The 23,588-nt window shown below is 42.9% G+C and overlaps 1 protein-coding gene across 1 annotated transcript in view; it reads right to left on the bottom strand.

Annotated features, from left to right (window-relative positions):
• MAMDC2 (MAM domain containing 2) overlaps positions 1-20,540 on the bottom strand; it is a 64,567-nt gene extending 44,027 nt beyond the window's left edge. The window contains exons 1-2 of the mRNA XM_072359524.1: positions 20,383-20,540; positions 20,156-20,269 (exon numbers count right to left, since the gene is read on the bottom strand). Of these exons, the coding sequence (XP_072215625.1) occupies positions 20,156-20,269; positions 20,383-20,413 (145 nt within the window). The 5' untranslated portion in view covers positions 20,414-20,540. The remainder of the gene's footprint in view (positions 1-20,155; positions 20,270-20,382) is intronic.
• Between the last annotated feature and the right edge of the window lie 3,048 nt (positions 20,541-23,588).

Here is a 23,588-nt window from a genome sequence, read left to right as displayed (position 1 = left end):
TTGGCCAGGAAACAAAACCCTCTGCAAAAGGCCTCAAGAATTAAAATGAAAAGCAATGACTAGATAAGAATCAGTAAAGATTCATGGGTTTGGACATTTTCTGCTTGTTACTAAACATCGATTAACCTTAATGTAAGCAATAGCTTTGATAAGCAGTGCCTAGCTATGAATGTATGTTTCATATTTGAAATGCTAAAGCAACAACTCAAAATGAAGCATTCATATAGTTACATGTAAATTTTAAAGGATGTATATGAATATCTTAATAACTGGTTTGTTAGAAGCAAGTACTGTGAAGCTGAATATGCAACTGTAGATTCAGATACTAAGCAAGCCAGTTCTGATACACATCTGAAAATAAATTGTACTTCTCAGGTCAACAGAGTGATCATTTTATATGTCCTACACCTTTTCATGTCTTCAAGGGGTACCTCTGTGGTGAAATCATCAAGTAAATAGGGTTTCTTAAATGTATTAACTGTTGCTGTAATAGGTATACCTTAAAAATCTGGATACCCACATGCTTGTATTCACAATTTGCATAGGTACAGTAATACTCAAGGCAACCTTTACCTCCTCTTATAAACATTTAGAAATTAAAACAACTACAAATGAAGTTACACTTAGGAAGACCATAACCATTGATCCCCTAATTGCTCAGCAGACTCAGATTTGCTCACAGCTATGGAAGTACACTCCTGTGGACCAAAAACTGGGCAGTACTAAAAGTTCCACATTGTTTTGCTCCCTTCCCTGCTATTTTGAATAACTTCCCTATTGAACTTTGAAGAGTGGCACCAAATGATAGGGCTCTGTAACGGAATACCATAGGGGTAAGATTATGTATCATATATGATATCAAGATGATCAGAATCATGTATACAGTCTATTCACAGACTTACAGAATGGCTCAGGAAGGGACCTTAATGACCACCTAGCTCCAGTCTCTCTGCCTAGACCATGCTGCCCAGGGACCCATCCACCCTGGCCCTGAACATTTCCAGGGATGGAGCTTCCTCAGCTTGGGTAATCAGCTATGATCTTCCTTGGATGAAACAGAAAAATCTTGGTCTCTAAGACACTAAGTTTGTGAAGCACAGCTTGACATACAGAAATGTGTTTTTAAGCCCTTGGTCTTTTGGTTCCAGCACCCACTTAACATTTTAAAATTTCTGTGACTGCTAGCCACATATCTGTACATGTTTAAGGCAGGAAATAGATTTCTCTGTTTGCTAGGCATCTGGCACACAGGGAAAGTGGAAAAACACATGCTAAGAGGAGGTGTTAATAATAAATATTGATAATGAGTAAATACTGATAATGAAGGTCAGTTTGGGGATAGAAGGCCTTGGAGAGCAAAGGCCTCTATTTACACAACAGATGCAAAGCAGACAGCACAGCTCCATCTGCTTTGCCACTTGCCTAAACATATCTTGATCTTTTGAAAGCAACCCAGAGCCCATACCCATTAATTCATCTGCTGCCCTGATGACTACACAAAACTTTGATGCCAATTACTGTCAACTCTGTTCCTTGGCCTTAAATGAACTCAGCTTACTTTTACTAGACAGCTACAGGATGGCACTTTCAGACAAGGAGACTGATTTTCAGAAATATCTGCCAAGACCAATTAGATGCAGATGAAATATTTTGCTAAAGCTTCCTCTGTCTAACAACCACATATAAAATAGCACATGCTAAAGATCAAGAAGTCCTCAAATGGAAATTACTCAAAAACAGGAAAATATGAAGAATAGACCCTCCTGCAGAATGCATCAGAGTGCACTACAACTTAGTTTGTTCCCATGAAATCTTTCAGTCATGATCCTTAGAAAATCCTAGCTACACAGCAACCAAACCTGAAAAAAAACACCAAAGGAACAGATTCTCCACATCTAACAATGAAGAGATCCTTTGTCCAACAGGGTTTCTGCAAAAAACATTCATTTTCTCTTTTGAATGAGGGTGCAGTTTGTACACATGTATGCATATGTGGACTCTATAAATAAAGTGAAGACACCACAGAGTCACCGAATGACTATGGATGGCAAGGAACTCTTGGTGTATCTGGTCTAATCCTACTGCTCAAGCACGACATTTGGAGCAGACTGCCCAGGCACAGGTCCAGGAAGCTTTTAAAAATCTCCTAGTAGGAGACTCCATAGCCTCACCAGACATAGTGCTCTAGTGCTCTGTCACTTGCACAGCAAAGGAGTACTTCCTGGTGTTCAGATAAAAGCTTTCATGTTTCAGTTTATGTCCATTGTGTCCACTGAGCACCACCAGAAAGAACTTAGCTCTGTTTTCTGGAGAGTCTCCCTTAATTATATTTATACCCACTAAAAAGATCCAGTCTTCATTTCTGAAGGATGAAAATTCCCATGTGTCTCATGCTTTGCTCATAGGGGAGACATTCCAGTGTTTTCATCATCTTTGTGGCTCTTCATTGGATTCTCTCTTAATGTATTTCTTGTGTTGGGGAGCCCAGAACTGGATTACAATACTCCACATGCAGCCTCACTGGCGCTGAGCATACCACCTTCCTCAGTATCCTGTCAGCATTTCACCAACCACAGCCCATAATGCCACTGTCCACAAGGACACACTGCTGACTCCTGCTCTACTTGGTGTACAGCAGGACCCCAAAGATCATTTCTGAAATGCTGACTTCCAGCTGGTTAGCCTCCAGTCTCTGTCGGTGCCCAGGGTTGTTAATCCCATGAAGTTCCCCTTGATGAACTGCATGAGCTTCTTGTCAGCCCATTTTTTCCAGGCTGTTGAGTTCCCTCTGGATGGCAGCATGACCCTCTGCCACATCAGACATTCCCCCCACTTTTGTGCAATCAGCAAAGTTGCTGAGGGTACACTCCACCCCATCCAACACAGATCATTAGTAAAGATGGCAAACAGTCAGACTGAGAATTGACCCCTCATGTGCAGTGCTAATTACTGGTCTCCATCTGGTCTTTGTGCCACTGACCACCACCCTTTGAGCTTGTAAATTCAGATAGTTTTCAATCCTTCATGCTTACCCAACTCACATTCACCAGCTTCTCTATAAGGAACTTACAGCTATTTAAAATCAAACAACAGTAAAATAAAACCTTCAAAACTTCCAGATGCATGTAATGTAAATAGGTATTGAAAGTATTCAAAAAGAATAATAACAAGATGGGAAGGCCTCTTTCTTTGCTCTACAGTTTCTCACCACTTATAATGCCACAGCTTCAGCAACTAAGTTTCCAGTTTTCCAGCAAGAGAAGCCAAGACATGGTATTTCTAAACTGTTTGAAACTAAAGTGCCATAGTACACCAAAGAGGCAATTTATCTTTCTTCCTCTTTGAAAGCAGTTGTAAAGTGTGTGTTTGGCCATTTCTACTGCCGATTTGCAGCAGCCATGCCACAAGACACATTTATGTATTTCTACATAACCATCTCTTGTTGCTTTCCCCGTAACTACATCTCTAAGAATACAGTCTTGCAGATATCAGTAGTAATAAAACCAGTAATAATAATCACTGTTGCTTCAGAAAGCTTTTTAGATACAGAACCCACTGATTAAGCTCATTAATTCTATCCTCCCTTATGAGAAGGGGCATGCCTCTTTCTTTGAAGAAAAATAAAGCAGCTTTTCCTGCTGCCTTTTCCTGTGTTATTTTCCTCCATTCAGATGTTCTACAAAAAGCCCTTAATGTCCAACACTGTTTTCTTGTGTGTGTATATGAACTTAAGAAAATCAAGAAATTTATGAAACGCAAAGAGCATATTAAAAATACAAATGCAAGACAAATTTTTCTAGCTGCAATACTATTATCCAGTCAGCGCAAACAAGCTGTGCCATCCGAGACCTGCCAGCATCCAAAACAGGAAACAAAGTCCAGGAAAAGTCATAACATCATTTATAACTTCCCAAGAAAGCCAGCATTACTGATTTCCAAAGAAAATATGCCACAGACTACATGATTATCTTCCTGCAAAAAAAACAAAAAACAAACAAACAAACAAACAAAAACATGAAGAATGGAAAAACTAAGGCAGAACTCACTGGTTTCAACTCTGATAGGCTGAGGTACATTCTCTCCTCTGATGGGGGGAGACTCCTGTGATGTTTAATGGTACAACATGATAGACACATTATATAAAAATATATAACATCCATTCAGCCTTTCCACAGCCCTTCTTAGACCTGTCTTCTCCCTATCCCATGCAGTGAAGAATTTGTGTCCCTCCCACTGCAGACCCAGACTTCCTTCTACATTACTATTTTCAGACTATGCCCAGAAGACCTGATGATTTTTCTGCAACATGGTGAAAAACAATTAGCACTCTTCAGTTTACCACAGCACAAAAAACATGAACTATGCTCCCAAAGGACTACCCAGTACTCACAAGCCTTGCAGTAACCTTGAAGGCTTTAACTCGATAGTGACTTAGCCTTATTGTTACCCATACTTGAGTTTAGCCTTGTTTCTCACAGTGGCCTTGTTTCTCACAGTGAGGCATTAACCTCACCATCTGCTACTGGAGTGAAGAGACGGATCTAAAATCCCAATGAATACAATGATTTTTGCATCCTTTTCATATTTCAGAGTCCTGCATTATGGACAGAACACTTGTCCTACCTCTTGACAAACAATGTTCTTCAGTGGGTTTCTCAGGTCATGTTCATTACAGCTACTGAATCGTGGGGAAAAAAAAAAAAAAAAAAAAAAAAAAAAAAAAAAAAAAAAAAAAAAAAAAAAAAAAAAGGCATGTTTCAGCCTGGATAAAAAACTGTAGAACTGTTAAACTGGCCTATAAAAGGAGATGCATTTTCCTCACAAGATCTACAAATTAATCAGAGGGTTACAATGGACAACTTAGTTTATTCATCTCTACATCTGATCTGCTCATCATTAGTAAAGTCTCTAAAAGGTAATCTGAAATTTGTTCTTAAAATGTGTTAAAACATTATCTTTAATGATCATCAGAAAACAGTGAAATACTCATTCACAGAGAAAATAGGAAGGCTTCTACTAACTTTTAGAACTTTTATCTTCCAGACGTTGTTTGCATCTGAACCAATTCACACTGTTATCACACCAAAGTGTGCTTTGACTTTTGTCTAAATTGAGCGCTAGACAAAGCAGCAATCACACCCTCAAAACAGTTTTGATCATTTTATATGATGTAACACCAAAAAAAAAAAAAAAAAAAAAAAAAAAAAAAGAGAGAGAATCTGGGAGATGAGGAACGACTTCCTTTGAAAACTCACTATAGCTTGTCATATGACAGCTGTAATCTGCACTTCCATTTCATAGAATCATGGAATCATAGAATGGCTTGGGTTGGAAGGGACCTCAAGGATCATGAATCTCCAATACCCCCACGACAGGCAGGGCTGTCAACCTCCTGATCTAATAGTAGATCAGGCTGCTCAGGACCCCATCCAACTTGGCCTTGAACACCTCCAGGGACAGGGCATCCACAACCTCTCTGGGCAGCCTGTTCCAGCACCTCATCACTCTCATAGTAAAGAGCTTCCCCCTAACATCCAACCTAAATCTTCCCTCGTTCAACTTAAAACCACTTCCCTTGTCCTGCTATTACCTACCCTTTCAAAGAGATTAACTAAGTTTCTGTAGTTCTTCTGACATTTTTAGTACAAAAAATTGCTTAACAGTCCAGTAAATGTGAAGAAATGCATACAGTCAGAGCAGAGTCTCTTTAAGTGTTTTAATGGTTCACTAATTGAGAACTGTGAAGTCTGTGTTAGGCCTAAGACTTTGATATTTCACACAGAAATATAATTACTGTGACTCATGGACTTTCCCATACGAGGACTTATAAAGCTTTCAGAACAGAGCAATGAGTTAGTAACATACAGCTCATACTTTATCAGAGAATACATCTATTTAAAACAACTTTTAAAGTTTTAAAGTACACCAACACAATTACCCTGACTACTGGAGCTGTCTAATAAATTCTTCTTGAACCACCTCTGCCAAAAGAAAACACGCTGCAGGAACAGCTGTATAGTGTAGAAGAAATAATCTGCTTACCAATGAGTACTTTTATGGTGTCAGACACTTTATTATTACATAATATTTTAGGAATATTTGGCTTGATTATCATACAAGAAAGGTCTTGATATTTGGATGACTGGAACCATGAGGAGAGACAGGGCAAAAGATGCTCACCTTCTTAAAGAATAGTGATAAAATATTTTTGAATGATACAGAGACTTCCAAGCAATCAAAGCACCATACATGGATGATTAGATTGACCTTATTTTGACCTTCTGTTGCATTGCTGTTACAGTTACATTAATAAGTTAAAAGATGAAAGACAACTTTCTCTTTTCTAAGCACATATTATTGAGATTTAGCAGTAGGAGGCTTGATCCTGTTTGATAAATTTAGTCAGCCAGCTAATCATAGTGTGTCCTGTACTGCTCTTGCAAATAGCAGCTAAGGATGAAAGGTCTTAGAAGGTGATATAGTGACAGAACTATAAAAAAATATATAAAGGAAGGGGAATGCAAGGAGCTTTCAGAGATTCCCATTTCATCCTCCCTAGTGAGTGACACAGGCAAGCTGGCAACAACAGACAAGGAGAGGGCTGGTGTATTCAGCAACTTTTTTGCCTCGATCTTTGATAACTGCTTGCCACAGAGTCCTCAAAAGATTGGTTCAGAAGGACTGGGGAAGCAATGTCCTTACCTCTGTGACCAAAAATCAGGTATGTGACCACCTGAGGAATCTGAACATTGACAAGCCTATGGGTCCCAATGCAGTGCATTCCAGAGTCCTAGGCATATCAGTTGTTACAGCCACTAAGGCTTTCTCAATGATATTTGAAAAGTCATAGCAGTCCAGTAAAGTTCCTGGTGGTTAGAAAAGAAGGCAACATAACACCTATTTTTCAGAAGGGTAAAAAGGATAACACTGGGAACTACCTACCTGTCAGTCTCACCTTTATGCCAGGAAAGATCGTGGAGCAGATCCTCCTGGAAGCTATGCTAAGACATAAAGAAGTCAGGGAGGTGATATGGGAGAAGCAGCATGACTTCAGCAAGGGCAAGACCTGCCTTACCCACCTGTCTGCCTTCTAAGATGTTGTAACTCATTCAATGGACAAGGAAAGAGTCGCTGATGTCACACTTCAGTAAGGCCTTTAACACTATACCCCACAACATCCTTCTCTACAGATTGTGAAGATATCATAGCATCATAGAATTGTTAAGATTGGAAAAGACCTCTGAGATCACCACGTCCAACCCCAACCCATCGCACAGTTCCCACTGAGCCATGTCCCTTAGTGCCACATCTCCATGGTTCTGGATGAAAAACTGGCTGCAGAATCCAGAGTAGCAGTCAGTGTATCAAGGTGTGGATGGAGATCAGTGACAAGTGGTGTCCCTTAGAGGTCAGTGCTGGGACCTATAACTCTTTAGTATCTTCATCAGTGACACTGACAGAGGGGTCAAGTGCACCTTCAGAAAGTTTGCAGATGATACCAAGCTGCGTGGTGTGGTCAACATGCCATTCAGACAGACTAGATAGCCTGAGCAGAGGGCATCAGTGAACTTCATAACATTCAACAAAACTAAGTGCAATGTCTTACATGTGGGGTGAGGACGGCCCTGCTGAAAACGACTTGGAGGTATCGGTGGATGGAAAGCTGAACATGAGTCAGCAATGTGCCCTCACAGCCCAGAAAGCCAACAGTGTCCTCAGCTGCATCAAAAGATGCATGGCCAGCAGATTGAGAGAGGTGAGGTACTCTTCTCTGTACTGGTGAGGCCTCACCTGGATTACTGTGTCCAGGTGTAGAGTCCTCAGTACAAGAGAGACACAGACCTGTTGGAGTGCATCCAGAGGAGGGCCACAAAAATGCTTCAGGGGATGGATCAGCCCTCCTGCTAGGACAGGATGAGAGAGCTGGGGCTGTTCAGACTGGAGAAGAAAAGGCTCCAGGGAGACTTAATAGCAGCCTTTCAGTATCTAAAAGGGAGCTACAGGAAAGCAGGGGACAGATTCTTGTCAATGGTTTATGGACTGGTTCAGCCTGGTTCCATGACTAATGGGGTGGGAGGGACACACGAACCTACATCCGGGGAAAAGGGAAAGGGGAAAAACAGGAAGGGGTAGGGAGACAAGCCTAAAAACAGAACAGTGGCAATGATCTGAGGAGGAAAGCTAATTTACTAGAAAGATATTAGAATGCAAGATATCACACTATAATACAGTATAATACAATTGAAGCTAATAAATCAAATAAAATGAGAGTGTCTGAAAACTGGAGGCCTTACTCTAAGTAAGCTGAGGCAATATGGCACCTGCAACAGAGATGAGCCAGAAGATCCAAAAGGGATGTCTCATGATCTGTGAATGGTTTTTATCTTTCCCTCTGAGTGGAAATGGTAACAGAAGAGCAAACAGTCCTCTAGGAGATGTAGTTCTTCTCTTCTGGGACAGGTTACCAGAGCTGGAGCATTAACTCGTTAATTCCCAGTGTACTACGTGATGTTATGATGTGGAATACTGATAATCAAAAATCATAAAACTATGACAATTTTTTAGCAGGGTTTGTCATGATAGGATAAGGAGGAATGGTTTCAGATTTAAAGAAGGGAGATGTAGGTTGAATATAAGGAAAATGCTTTTTACAGTGAGGGTGGTGAGACACTGGAACAGGATGTCCAGAGATGCAGTCTCATTCTTGGAGACATTCATAGCCAAGAGGGTCCAGGCTCTGAGCAGCCTGATAGAGCTATGGATGTCTGGGTTCACAGAAGGATCTTTAAAAGTTCCTTCCAACAATAAGGATTTTGTGATTCTATGATTCATAACATCCTATATAAGGACATTTTCAGGCTGATTCTGCCACAACTCTGCACAGAGCCTGATATACAAAGCGAATAAATAAGATTATTTTTACTAGCAAATATGCTTCTTAGATATCTGTGGTCACCCTTCCATGTAAGCATGAACTTTTTTTCTGCAGTCAGTACACATCTTGACCCATGCTCCACAATTTATTGTGGAAATAGACAGTCATTCTTCCACTTCCCTCAGAAAAACAAACTGGCAAACAGCTGGATCTCCTTTTTCAGGATTATTACCTACGCAGAGCAATAAGCTCAATGACCACAAAGTGGTTTAGACTGTCTGTCAGCAGTTTCATTCATTGCCTGTACATAAAAATTCATGCAACGCATGTACCCTGAAATTGCTAGAAAGAAACTTCAGTTCAAATCCTTTAAATCTTTCATTTTCCATAAAATTGAAGACATTTCTATCTGTTTTCAGCACATGATATTGCAGGTTTATAGAAGTATTTTAGCCAACTTTAACAATAAGGTCCACATCCATCCTGTGTATAAAAGAAGCTGAAAATATATTACAGGATCACAGGGATTGAAAGGGACCTCAAGAGGTCACCAAATCCCACATCGCTGCTAAGGCAGATACCCTATGATAGGTTGCATGGGTAGGCATCCAGACAGGTCTTGAATCTCCCCACAGAAGGAGACTCTACAACCTCTCTGTGCAAACTGTTCCAGTGCTCTGTCACTCTTAAAGAAGTGAAGACGTTCTTCCACATATAAGTTTTAGGCCATTCCTCCTTGTCAAATCACTACACACCATTAAGAAGAGCCTGACCTCATCCATTTGCCACCCAGCTCCCTGTAGATTATTTGTAAACATTACCCAGTTCTGCCCTCAGTCTTTTTTTACTGAGGCTGAATAGACCCAGGTCACTCAGCCCTTCCTCATAAGGAGGGCTTTATCACCTTTGTGGCCTTCTGCTGGGCTCCGTCTAGGAGATCCCCGTTTTTCTGAACTGGGGAGCCCAGACTGGACATAGTAGTCTAAATGTGGCCTCACCAGGGCAGAAGAGTAAAAGGAAGGATTATCTCCCTCAACCTGCTAGCCATGCTTGTTTTAATGCACCCCAGGATACCATTAGCCTTCTTGGCCACAAGGGCACACTGCTGATTCATGGTCAACTTGTTGTCCACTAGGACACCCAGGTCCTTCTCCACAAAGCTCATCTCCAGGTCACCCGCTAATCTGTTCTGATGCATGCAGTCATTCCTCCCAAGATGCAAAACTCTAAACTTGCTCTTGTTAAAGCTCATCAGGTTCCTATGGACCCAACTCTCCAGTATGTCCAGGACTTGTTGAATGGTAGCACTGCCTTCCAGTGTGCCAGCCACTCCTCCCAGCTTTATATCATCAGCAAACTTGCTGAGATTAGTCTATCCCTTCATCCAGTCATGGGTGAAGATGCTGAACCAGCACCAGCACTCACCACAGAGCAACTGCACTGGTTACAGGCCTCCAACCAGATTCTGCACCATGGATGACAACCCTCTGAGCTCTGCCAGTCAGACAGTCCTTAGTCCACCTCACTTTCTAAGTTTTATGTTGTGGTTTTGTGATTTTTGTTGTCGGTATTCCACATCAGAACATCATGTAAAACAGTGGGAGTTAAAAGAGTCAGTGTTCTGGTTCAGCAGACTGCCTTTTTTGGGCATTTTGGGTCCCCAGATGGGAGAGGAGGAATGGTATTCCTATAGGACCTGGCACACAGAGGAAGAAAGTTGGAGCTCCTGGCAGGACACCAGCTGCTCTCTCGGTTTGCTGCGAAGAAAAGCACGTGCTTCCCTTTCAGTCTGCTAGCGTAAGACTTTGTGTTTTTGGACACTCTTGTCCCTCTCATTTTGTTCGATTTTGTTGTATTTAGTAAATTACCGTTCCTCCTCAGATTGCTGCCGTTATTATTTTTGTTAGACTCATCTGCTATCTCCCAATCTTTCCACCTCTCCCCCAATCCCAGAGCGCACAGCCCAGAACATGCCCTGCCTCATGGACCAGGACCAGTCTCACTGCATTGCTAAAAGGTAGGGTAGTTTGGTTTATTCCCTCTCTTTTGTCTCCCTCTGGGCTACTTTTCCCCTGTCATGGACTCAGATCTAGAAATAACTCAGTCACATTTTATAACAAAGATATTGAGAGAGACAGTGTCAGACACCTTGCTGAAGTCAAGGTACACGACATCCACTGCTCTTCCCCCATCTACCCAGACAGTTATGACATCACAGAAGGCTACCAGGTTGGTCCAGCATGATTTCCCCTTGGTTAACCCATACTGACTACTCCTGATAAACTTCTTCTCTTTCAGCTGCTTGGAGTGGGCATACAGAACAAGTTGTTCCATCACCTTTGCAGGGACAGAGTTGAGGCTGACTGGCCTGTAGTTTCCTAGACCTTCTTGCCCTTTTTGAAGACTGGAGTTACATTGGCTATATATATTTGTATTAACATATTCCCATTAATGGAGAACAAAACAGCACAAAGCTGAACTAATCTTCTAACCTCAGTCACTATCCTTTCCATCAGTCAGCCACAGTAGTTTTCATTTCAGGCACAAAGTCAACTCTCTCTTCAGTATTTGCCTGAGACAGGCTCAGATCCTGTAGCCTTTCACACAGACTTGGGGCACAGTCATCTTGACAATTCATACAAGGTGTAACACTGGTCTCTCTGGACAGGTTGTATAAATGCAACCATCACATACGATTCCATGATAACTCAAAAGCTAGCTCAGGATATGTCCGTATGAGCTGAAGTCTTATACAGAGTGACTGCTGCAGATTCATAGCTAGTTTTTCATGTCCATGGTGCACAGCTGGCATATGTGAAGCCATACGTGTGAAGCCGTGTGTAAAATGCACGAAAATAGTGTGTTGATTCTGTAAGTGCTGAATCACTAGCAGCTGTAAGTGAAAATACACTTCTGAAGACATTTCTACCCTGTGGAGGTGGAGGAATGCTTTGAAACTCATCTTTCATGCAGTGATTCACTGATAATAACTTAGGATTTGTTTGTTCTCCAATGCAAATTGAAAAGCAAGACTTATCAGCAGCCTCAGGCACAGCCAGCTGCTGATGAAGCCCTCCATGAATGCAAAGTGCACTTGGCCATCTTTTTGCACAAGCTGAGCAAAAAGTGAGCTAATCACCATAATTAAGACATAATCCAATATAAATGTCTACTCTGAAGCCAAGAACAGGAAGTTATACTTAAGCAAGCACAATGTCAGATGTTCCACTTATGTCAACAAGACAAGGGTGAGGCTGGGACAAAGCTGAAACCTACATAGTAGGATATGTAGCATTATTAAGCTGTTGGTAGTCTGAACTAGAAAACTGCAAAAGAAAAGCAAGCTACCTCAAACACAAGAGACACAGCTGAGCAGTAAAATGTAATGCACAGGAGCCTTGGCATCAGAGGCAAAGGAGAAATAAGTACAGGACACTCAGTGTATGAAGAGATGTATGAAGAGTTAGTCTTTTTTTTTCTCCTCTTTCTCCTCTTGTGGAGGAGAGCTGTTACTCAAAATGCAATTATTTTTGGAAAGAAAGACAAATATTTCACTTATCATCTCAAGATAAAACAGACTATGCACCCAGTCTCATGGCTTCTCCACTCTACATTGGGGTACTCAGTGTACAAATGCCCACGGTACACTTACGGAAAACCCAAACCAATTAACTCACAAAGAAGGGCAGAATTATCAGCTGTACACTTTGCCAATGAGCTAGCATGCGGTATGCTAACTTGGCTCTGCTGTGGTCAGGTACAAAGTTGTGCAAAACCCTCTATATTACCCACTATTTTTCTTCCAATTACACAGTTACCATGAGTACATAAGAATATTTGTCTTATCTGAGGGTTCTATAGAACCAGTGATACTATATTATTTTCACATATATGTTTTAAAATTCTATACTGTGCTATATACAGGAAAGTACTGCCAGTAGATGTGAAGAAAACAGAGACTACTGATATACTAATATATCTGCCAAAGGAGCAGAGAGAGTACATATATATATATATGTATATATGTATATATGTATATATGTATAACCAAGCAAGAGAGTGTACATATCAGATTCTGCATTTGCTGAATGGCAAAATATAGGATCACTACTACAGGATCACCTATTTCATTACTCCACATATTATAACAAAATATTCAAGAGGACAAAGCTTAGATAAAAATAAGTCAGTTTTAAGTAAAATAGCACAGCTGCACAAGCCATATCTAGACAAGAGGTACTGTACACTGCTGCCCTTGTTCCTGAGTTATTTGATGTCCTGGGATAGCATTCTGTCTCTTGAAATTGTGTTCCACTTTCAAACCACTTTAAATTATGATAAATATAGTAAGTATGGCAAGTAGCGTAAGTATGTTCCAAAAGGCAAACTTTCATTTCCTGGCACTATTGTTAGTGGAGTTAGAACAAGTCAGAGATAGCAACATGAGACTGAACATGGACAAGTTTATGGTGCCTGATGACATGCATCCCAAGGCCCTGAAGGAAGTGGCTGATGTGGTCACCAAGCCACTTTCAGCAATACTTGAGAAGTCTGTCAGGCGAAGTCCCTGGTGCCTGGAAAAAGGGAAATATCACTCCCATTTTTAACTAAGTGAGAAAGAAAGACCAAGGTAACTACAAGTCAGTAAGCCTCACGTTAGTACCTCAGAAGATCACAGAACAGAGCCTCCTGGAAGCTATATGAAGGCAAATAAAAGACCAAGAGGGGATCCAAAATAGCTAGCATGGCTTCAGCAAGAGCAAATCATGCCTGACCAATCTGGTGGTAGCCTTCTCTGAGGAGCAATGGTGCTGATGGACAAAGGAAGGGCAACTGATGTCATCTACTTGGATTTCTTCAAGACCTTTGACATACTTCCGCACCACATCCTTATCACTAAATTGGACAGATCTGAAGGCTAGATTCTTCCGAGAATTAAGAACTGGCTGGATGGTCACAGTCAGAGAGCTACAGTCAACACCTCTAGGTCTAGCTGGAGACCAGTGCTGAGTGGTGTCGCCCAGGCGTTTGTACTGTGACTGATCCTTTCTACATCTCATCCACAATTCAGACAGTGGCACGGAATGTATTATTAGGAAGTCTGTTGATTACACTAATCTGAGTGGTGTACTTGGTACAAGAGAAGAAAGAGATACCGTCCAGAGGCACATGGGAAAGCTGGAGAAGTTCTCCTGTGGTAACCTAAGGAGATTCAACAAGGCCAAGTGCAAAGCGTCACACTTGAGTTCGGACAATTTCAGAGATGTACAAATTAGTAGAAGGACTCATTGAGAGCAGGCCTGCAGAGAAGGACTTGGGGGTCCTGATGGACAAAAAGCTGGACATGAGTCAGCAGTGTGTGCTCGCTGCCTGTAAGGCCAACTGCATCCTGGTCTGCATCAGAAGAGGGGTGCACAGCAGGGAGAGGGAAGTGACTGTCGCTCTCTGTTCTGCCCTTGTGAGACACCATCAAGGTACTGAGTCTAAGCATGGGGCCCCAAGTACAAAACAGATGTGGAGCTGTTGGAGTGGTTCTAGAGAAGGGCCTCAAAGATGACCAGAGGGATGCAGCACCTCTCGTACAAAGAAAGGATGAGGGAGCTGGGGTAGTCCAGGGAAGGCTCTGGAAAGATCTCACTGATTCTTTCCAGTATTCAAAGGGAGCTTAGAAACAGGAATGAGACCAACATCTTACACAGCCTGATAGCAGCAAAACATGGAGGAAGGATTTTAAACTAAAAGACAGGAGATTTGTATTAGATACTAGGAGGAACTGTTTATTCAGAAAGTGGTAAGGCATTGGAACTGGCTGCCCAGAGATGCTGGTGTCCCATCTGTGGAGGCATTCAAGGCCAGACTGCATGGGGCCATGGACAGCCTGATGTGGTGAATGGCAAACCTGCCCGCAGTGGGGGGCTTGGAGCTTAATGGTCTTTAAGGTCCCTTCCAATCCAAGCAATTCTATAATTCAGCAATCCAGTGATGCCATGATTCAGTGTTGCTTGTTAATCTGCTTAAAATAAACCATTATCTGACTGATGCCCATTTAGAGTAAATCACAAAATTAGAGTCTTGGACTAGTCCAGAAAAATACAAACCCAGTTTACAGAGAAGAAAATCAGACAATTGTAAAATACACCATGATTTACTACATCACTTTTTTGAATGAAAACTATTTTATTTTAATGATGGGATTTCTTTCACTGCAGAAAACTTTCCTCTAAAACTCTGAAGTGCATGTTACTAAAAATATATCAATTGAGACATGAGTTATTAAGTTACACAAAGCTCCAGAATTTTAGGAGGAAAGCAACACACAGAATTGCGCATTTAGCACATAAGAGCCAGATGCATTGCAGCTGCATCAACTAGCAGCTATAGCTTCAGCACTTCAGTGCCACATAACTCATTCTACAAGGACTGTTCTGAGAGTAATGCCCATATTTTATGGTGAATGTTGGTGGTAAGGCAGCAGAAGTTGAACCTTCCCACCAATATTCCATTATATTTCATTGATGTGTAATAGATGGCAGCAGAGGGGCAGTCTGACAATGGCATTGGACATGGAAGTGTGCTATGGAGCAAAGGTGTGTCACTGAATTACTCCATGTGAAAAAAATGGCACCCACTGACATTTACTGGCACTTGCTGAACATTTATGGAGACCAAACAATGGATGTGAGCATGGTGAAGTGATGCGTGGTGTGTTTCAGCAGTGGCAACAGCAACTTGAAAGACAAGCCATGTTCCAGATGGCCATGAACAGCCATTACACCATTAAATTAAGAGTGCCTAAATCACCCCATCTGTGCAACTTGGCAGATTACAACCAGGGAACTGTGAGCAGAGCTGAACATTAGATCAGGCTCAATGTGTTGGAAATGAAGATAGCAATGCTGGAATATCAGAAAGTTTGCATCAAGTGGGTTGCACAAATGCTCACACAGGAAGAGAAAGAACACTACATGCGAGTTTGTTAGTTAGGATCTGTTGAACCAATATAAAATTGAAGGTGACAGCTTCCTGCATTGTATCAGTATTGGTGATGAGACATGGTGTTACTGCTATGAACAAAAGTCAAAACAGCAGTCCATGGAGTGGTGACATCTGAATTCCCCATCAAAGTAAAAGCCCAAGACAGTCTTTTATAGGTAAAATGATGTGCACTGTCTTTTGGGACAGGAAAGGGGTGATCCCTCTGGATTTCCTGCAACCCAAATAAGCCACCAGCTCTGACAGCTGTATCATGGCACTGACTGAGCTGAAGACACAAACCACAGGAGACAGGACAAAGAACAGGAACCTTTCTCTTGCAACACAGTAACACCAAGCTACCTGCCAATTTGAAGACCAGAGATTACATTGCCAGTCTCGACTGAACTGTCCTGCCACACATATAGTCCAGGTCTGGTACCTCTTGACTTCCAACTGTTTGGGCCAATGAAAGATGGACTAAATGGGCAACATTTTCTGAGCAACAATGCAATCACTTCAGCTGTAAAACAGTGGGTCACCTCTGCCAGTACAGATTTTTATGAGCACAGCATGCAGTCTCTCGTTCATTGCTTGTGAAAATGTATTGCTCATGGTGGTGTCTATGTTGAAATATAGTGTTTGTAGCTACAAATTTACCAAATAGTGTTGGTGTGCTCTTTGTATCTGTTGCAGTTTCCATGAAAATAAATTTGAGGCATCACTTTCAGTGACCCACACAGGCTGACACTGAAAGCTGTCCGACAACACTGCGCAGAGCAGGAAAGGTGATAGAGTCAATCTACTGATACTGCCACTAAAATATCTCCATGTTCACTGCAGCTGGTAGTGCATGGGCACATTCGACATCTGCTTTTCAGAGCACACTGCTATGATAAAAGAACGCTAATCCCTACAGTTTGCAGGAGTAATAAACACATTTCTTACCTAGCCCTTAAATCCAAGCAAACAGATGCAACACAAACTTCACTGGGGCAAAATTGAGTTGACAACCCAAACACACATCACTTCTTGCTCTATTAAGCAAGAAGTCTCCATTAAAATGACAAGTGATTGAGAATAAAACATACCCACAAACACAGGCACACAAAATGCCATGCAGCTATTCTTGGCAAGGAATGTAAACAGATTTTCCAGAGTCACAAAAAAGACATGTCGTAGTTATAGTGTCTAATGAAGCTCATTTACAATATTGTTGTGTCAGGTTATGGTTGGATATGTGCTGGACAGGAAAGCAAAAAAGGTAGAACGACTGCAACTGACTAAAGACAGTGCTTCTTACTCTCAATTCAGGTGGGTCCACTACTCAGAATAAGTGCCTGTTACATGCAGTGCCTTTCTTTGCTTTAGTGTATAAGGAAAGTAAATTATCTTCTGCTTAGTAAAGAAGATCGCTATATTTACAAAGGACATGATCCTCCTGAAATAATATTTGATCTACTTCCACAAATCCCCAAGATTATTCAATGAGATCTCATCATATGAAGTTTTACACTACGTACAAAAATTAACTATGTCTTTCATTCACAACACATTACTAATGCTGACACAGAAGTACATTCCTGTGGAAAATGGCATCTGCAAAGCTGTATACCCCAAAATAACTGGGCATGAACTCATGCTAAATTTACCCACCAATGTTAGCGCTAAATAACATATTATTTCAGATCCTCAGCTGTCTTAAAATACCACAGTAGTGACGAATACGTATCTTTTTTCTAAGTTTCTCATCAGTTCATAGAGTCCAATGAGCTTGACTGTTGTCTTACAATGTATCTAGACTTTTTTTTTTAACATAGATTTCCTTTTCAGAGGCCTCATGAATGCAGGAAAATTCATCCTAGAACAGGAGCAATGCCTACACCTCTGAATCTAGAGAACACTGACATGTTGGTTTACCTGTACTACCAAGGTACTTGAAGCTTACTTGCTTACTGTGTCCACTGTACAGACACAGACTCATCTGCTGCGCTCCTGAGCATATCAGAACAGCTACCCTTGCTAGTATTGAGTGTTTTCTTTTGGTTGTCTTTTTGCAGATTAAAATGTTGTAGGCAATTAAAAAACTTAAAAACTTAAGCTTTAAAAAAAAAAAAAATGCTATTATAAAAAGTATAAACACATGATATATCTCTTTTTGCAGTACTACCAGAATATTAAAAAGAAGCCACAGCTATTTTTAAGAAGCAGCTGAACCTTAGAAATCTGCCACTTCAAGTGAGAATGCACAGCTGTAAATAGAAGTAAAATTCAGCCTTATACTTCCCATCTGCATCTGGCCCTTCAGAAGATACTGGCTTCCTTGGCAACAGGGCAGAAAACTTTCAAGTATGGAGTGGAAATTTCTGGACAGGGTTTTAGTTATATTTACATCATCTTGACGGTTTGGCACAAGACCACTCTACCAAAAGATTTATAAGACACACTAACTTACACTGCAAGTCAGGTACAACTATATTCCAAATAACATTTTAAAATAGTACCAAATTTTGAAGTAGTGCATGCAGACGTGGAATAATTCAAGTTAGGCTGCCACTCTCATTCCTAATTTCCTCTGTTATACCAACAAATTACCACGTGCACACAAACTGACCTGCAAATCCCAGAGCTTGGTACTACCACCAGAAGCAGTTTACTCAGTAAGAAGCATCTACAGAAGATGGATTTGTGGCACATGTGCCACATAGATTTCGATGACATACTGTCAACTAGACGTAGCTTCACAATCCTGTGAATGCACTTCCTGCAAGGACTGTAACCTGCATGGAGAGTGCTTGTATGGAGTGACTTTACTCTGACTAAACTGCAGACTGCAGGAAAAGAAAAATAGGGGGGGGGAGGGCTACAATGGAAATGCTGACAGAACTACACTGACTGAGGGTACTGGTATAACACATATCCTCCCACTTTAGTTACACATCTCTGAAAAAGCAAGATCCACAACAGAAACTAAGCAGCTGTATTAGCCACTGGCATGCAAGACGCAAACTACATCTAAAATACTGCTCTGCAGAGCCGAAGAATACCAACTGCTGCTGATTCCAATCTGACAAAACTTCCCTGTTTCTGGAAGTACCATGGCACGGATGGGCACAATGCTTTGCTCACCCATCTCTGCAGATGCAACTCCTGGCACCACACAGTTCCTGGAGAGTGAATCAGTGCTCCTGCCATGTGCTGCCCATAAATCACAGAGGGGAAGTGCTGCTTCCCAGCCTGGCAGCCTGCTACAGGGCACAGCAAGGAGTGCAAATGGTCACTAGATTTTCACCAGTATCTTCAAAAATACAGGAGAATCTATGCATCTTCAAATGAATTAGAAGAATAAATCATTTTTACAAGAAATCATTACATTCTCCCAGCCTGCTCTTAGTGTTCTGGGCACTCCCAAACCTCAACAATTAATGTGAAAATTAATGGTTATGGTGGCTTACCTTGCTTCATTAAAAACTTTATAAGATTCATTATAAGCTGGGTGACGGGTGGCATGATGAATTACACCTTCCTATTTTTAACAGTGCACTGATGAGGAATGATGAAGGCTGTTTGTCTCTTTGTACCCATACTCAAGTTGTTATTCTTGCTGCCTGTTTTGGAGCTAAGATGCTTCTGAAGCTCACAGTCCCTTTTATCACATGAACACAACTTTCACTGTATGAATGACATTACGACCATAATGCAATCAAGAATAATAATAGTTTTAAAATGCCCATGTATAACTACATTGTACTTTCGTTTTTCTTCCATTCATATTCACTCTAACACTAAAACTTGGCAGATGGGAGTTACAGCCACAGGAAACTTCCATATTGCTACCGAATTTTGTTCCTTTGAATGGCAGTCAGTCTTAATAAAGTCTAGTACAGCTTATAAAAAGTGAACACCTATGTTTCTATCTGAGTTGTAGGTATCACAAAACAGAAGATATATACCATGACGATACCGTTCACAAATGATCTTCTACACTGAAAACACATGGATTTCTTGAGTTGGATCCAGAATATTGTTAGGAAAAAGCAATTCTGCTTATCAGGAATATGACAGATGAGTGCTTTTCTAAGAAGAGCATACATTTCCCACAGCAGATCTGCCCAAAGGAAAATGAAAGGGGGAGGCTTCTGGGGCATCCTGCGGAAAGAAACCTGCGTGGAGGCACCTGAGCGGGGAAAGGTGGACAGCAGCGCCCGAGAGGCGACCGACAGGCACCGGTGTGAGATGACACAGAGCGTGGCCGGGGCTCCGGGGGAGGTTCGACAGCTCCGCAGCCCGGGCTCGCAGCGCCCTTACCTTCGCCGTGCAGCACCCAGGGCAGATGCGCGTAGTCCCACTCGTAGCCACAGGCGCTGTCCTCAAAGGCGCAGGACCCAGGCGAGAGCGGCGCGGCCCGGGCCAGCCGGAGAGCTGCAGGGACAAAGCGAGCCCGGTCACGGACACGGCCACTACAGGGTGCGCGGGGACCGCGGGCTGAGTGCCGCCGCCGCCCGGACAGCGCCTCCCCCGCGGCCCCCGCTTACCGTGCAGGGCGAGCAGGCAGAGCCGCAGCATCTTCTGCGCCGGGCAGCCAGGGCTGGCGGCGGCGGCGGCGGGGCGGGCGAACGAGAGGGAAGAAGGGAGCGCGGGGGCGCGGCCGCGCTGAGCCCGGGGCTACAGCGGGGGCAGAGCGCGGCCCCGCGCACCCCGGCGGGGCACGGGGAGGGAACATCGGCCGCGGGAGGGGCGGGGAGGGGGGGGGGAGCGGCCACAGCCGGCCCGGGGGCGCGGGCGGCTCCGGGGGGAGTGGCGCTGCGGCCGCGTGGGGCAACCTGCTGCGGGCCACCGTGAGGACGGCGGGCCTGTGCGCCGCGGCCTGCGCACGTTGCCTTCGTACGCTGCCTTCGTCCTGCCTGGGCACAGCGAGAGCAGCCCGTGCTGTGCGCTGTGCTTCTCCGTGGGCTGCTACGCTCTCGTCTCTCACGCACTCGACGGCCCCTGCCTCACCGGGTACCCTCACTGCCGGATGAGGGAGGCGCTGAAGCCTTGTCCAGCTCCAGCTGGGCTCCGGCCTTCGGGGCTCGATAACCCTCAAGGCTGGAGCCGACAAGGCCCCGCGCCCTCCAGACCTGCGCTCGCAGCAAATGACTTGCAGCGTGTCTCTGCTACACCCCTGAGTACCCTGGAGCAGCCCTGTGCCGCACAGACTGGGGCCCCTGCCCTCCGGTTCAGAAGGCTTGCACACATCCCCTCTCGCTTGTTTTAGGAGTTGTTGTGCAACACATTTTCCCACCCAAGAAAATTCTGCTATCCAAGGAAACACATACTGTTTCCCCAGCCTATAAGAAAATTTACTTCTGGTGGAAATGGGTTTTCTAAGTACAGCCACTGGCTTCAGTATTAGACCATCCGGGAAGGTTGTGACAGAGGAGGACCAGAAACAGCCACACAGAACTACCTCCAGCCTTTGTGAGAGACATGTTGCCTGCACTGCAGCCTACACAGGCTGTTTCAACTACTCAGCCTTTATTTTTGTTGCTGTTGGCAAATTCAGGCATGCATCATAAGCCTTAAAGGGTTTCTAGCAAAGTCACTTGCAGCCAGTGAAAATATCGCCTGCACTCAGTGAATCTGTAAATTCCTAAATCACTGTTACATAACCCATTAACACACTTGAATCCCATCTCTTTCTAGAATGTTTCACCTTGAGTTGACACAACACCGCATCCTGGCAGTTGTGCTGACAGCACTGGTAAAGCTATGCACAATTGCTCCAGCCCCACACAGCTCATGCCTTGTTTGTGCTGAGATTAGGCTGTGGTATGGCACCTCTGTAACAGACCGCATACAGCTGTTCGTTCAGCTCTGCCTTGGAGTCAAAGATCCACCTGGACTCTCTCAGATCCTTCAAGTCATAAACCCCCTGCCCACATCCCAGGCTGAGGCAGTGCATGTGCAGACCTGAGCATCCACAACAGAACTGCATTTCCCAGTGAGCACTTCTTACAGGAGCAACAACCCACCTGACAGCCTGAGGCAGATATGTCTGCAAATGGCTTCTGAATGTCCACCAGCACATTCTCTGATTTTCCCAGGGACAGCTGCCAGGCCTCTCTCAGAAGAAATATCTGACAGTTTTGCTCTGAGCTCTGCTGAATCAGAGAATAGAATCAAAGAATCGTAACAGTGGAAAAGACCACTAGAATCAACGAGTCCAACCATCAACCCATCACCACCATGCCCATTAGGCCCTCAGTACCACATCTACACACTTCTTAAAACCTCCAGGGAAGGTGACCCCACCACTTTCCTGGGCAACCTGTGCCACTGGATCACAACACTCTCCGAGAAGAATTTTTTCTTCATACCAACCTGAAGCCCTGCCATGGAGCTCCAAGCCATTAGTTCTTATCCAGTCAAAAGCTTCCTCTTGTGAAGGCTCTCAAAAGCTTCCTCTCTTGTCAGAGTTCCCCCTTTAAGAAGCCTGCTACCTTGATGAGATCCAGGATCTGGTCACTATTAACTCAAACTATGCCTTTCTTTCAGTACAGTCACCACAATTATTTTACTTTCAGCTGTGTATTTATACATCACAGTCTCCTTGAGCATTTTATCGCAGAGTGTTCTGCATCAAACTCCAGGAACAAACTAGTCTTTCCTCAGGGACTTGACTCATCCCAAAATGCATACTTGGCCCTTCATACACAAGATGATCATAATGTTGTTTTTCCTTTTTTTTTAATCTCACTTTGCATTCTGTTTAAAAAACGAACATTTCTGCAATTCCTTTTACTGTGTGCAGAACATCATAACCTCTTAGGTACACTGAGTGATTAAGAAACAATGTCTTCAAAATTGTCCACTTTTTTTTTCCTTCTTCCTTCCTTCCTTCCTTCCTTCCTTCCTTCCTTCCTTCCTTCCTTCCTTCCTTCCTTCCTTCCTTCCTTCCTTCCTTCCTTCCTTCCTTCCTTCCTTCCTTCCTTCCTTCCTTCCTTCCTTCCTTCCTTCCTTCCTTCCTTCCTTCCTTCCTTCCTTCCTTCCTTCCTTCCTTCCTTCCTTCCTTCCTTCCTTCCTTCCTTCCTTCCTTTTTATTTTCAGGGCTCTGTTCCTCCTACAGGATTCTTAACTTTGTTTTCAGGCTGTTCCCCCCTTTTCTATAACTTCTACCTGCTCCTACCCCTACACCTTAGTTGAATTTATTTTTTAATACAGTTCATAGTAGGCTGCGTAAAGTCCTTATTCCACGACTTTGCCTTCTGTAAATTAGTCTGAGAAAGTAGTATGGGAAGAGGTAGGCCTGAAGGTGCATCTGGGAAGCTCCTCAAGAGTTTAATAGTGCCTGTACAGAAACTTATCCAGCATTTGCAGCTGTCACATTTCCTGTTCTGCCTTGCCATTTCCATTGTAGTTTGTGGAGACTTAAAGGCAAGGATGTTATAGTCTAAAAACAAAACCAAACAACAGCAACAGAACAAAAGGCAGCATCTTCCAGCCTTTCCCAACTGTCTTATCATCAGAATAAATGCTATAGGACTATGGTAAAACAGTTGTTTGATCAGAAATATGGCAAATCCAAAAAGAAATCTGGCAACCAAATTTATTTTTCTCTTTTAGCAGAATTATCGTGTTTCTTTAGGCTTTTTAGACTTCTACTCTGCTATAGCTGCCAGTTGCATATGGTGATGCGTCACATGCGATTACCAAAGTATTTTCCTATCACTGAAGGAAAAAAAAACCCAAACTGACACAC

Source organism: Excalfactoria chinensis, chromosome Z (genome assembly GCF_039878825.1).
Source record: "Excalfactoria chinensis isolate bCotChi1 chromosome Z, bCotChi1.hap2, whole genome shotgun sequence".
NCBI classification, from domain to species: Eukaryota; Metazoa; Chordata; class Aves; order Galliformes; family Phasianidae; genus Excalfactoria; species Excalfactoria chinensis.
This window is presented reverse-complemented; position numbering and strand designations above follow the sequence as displayed.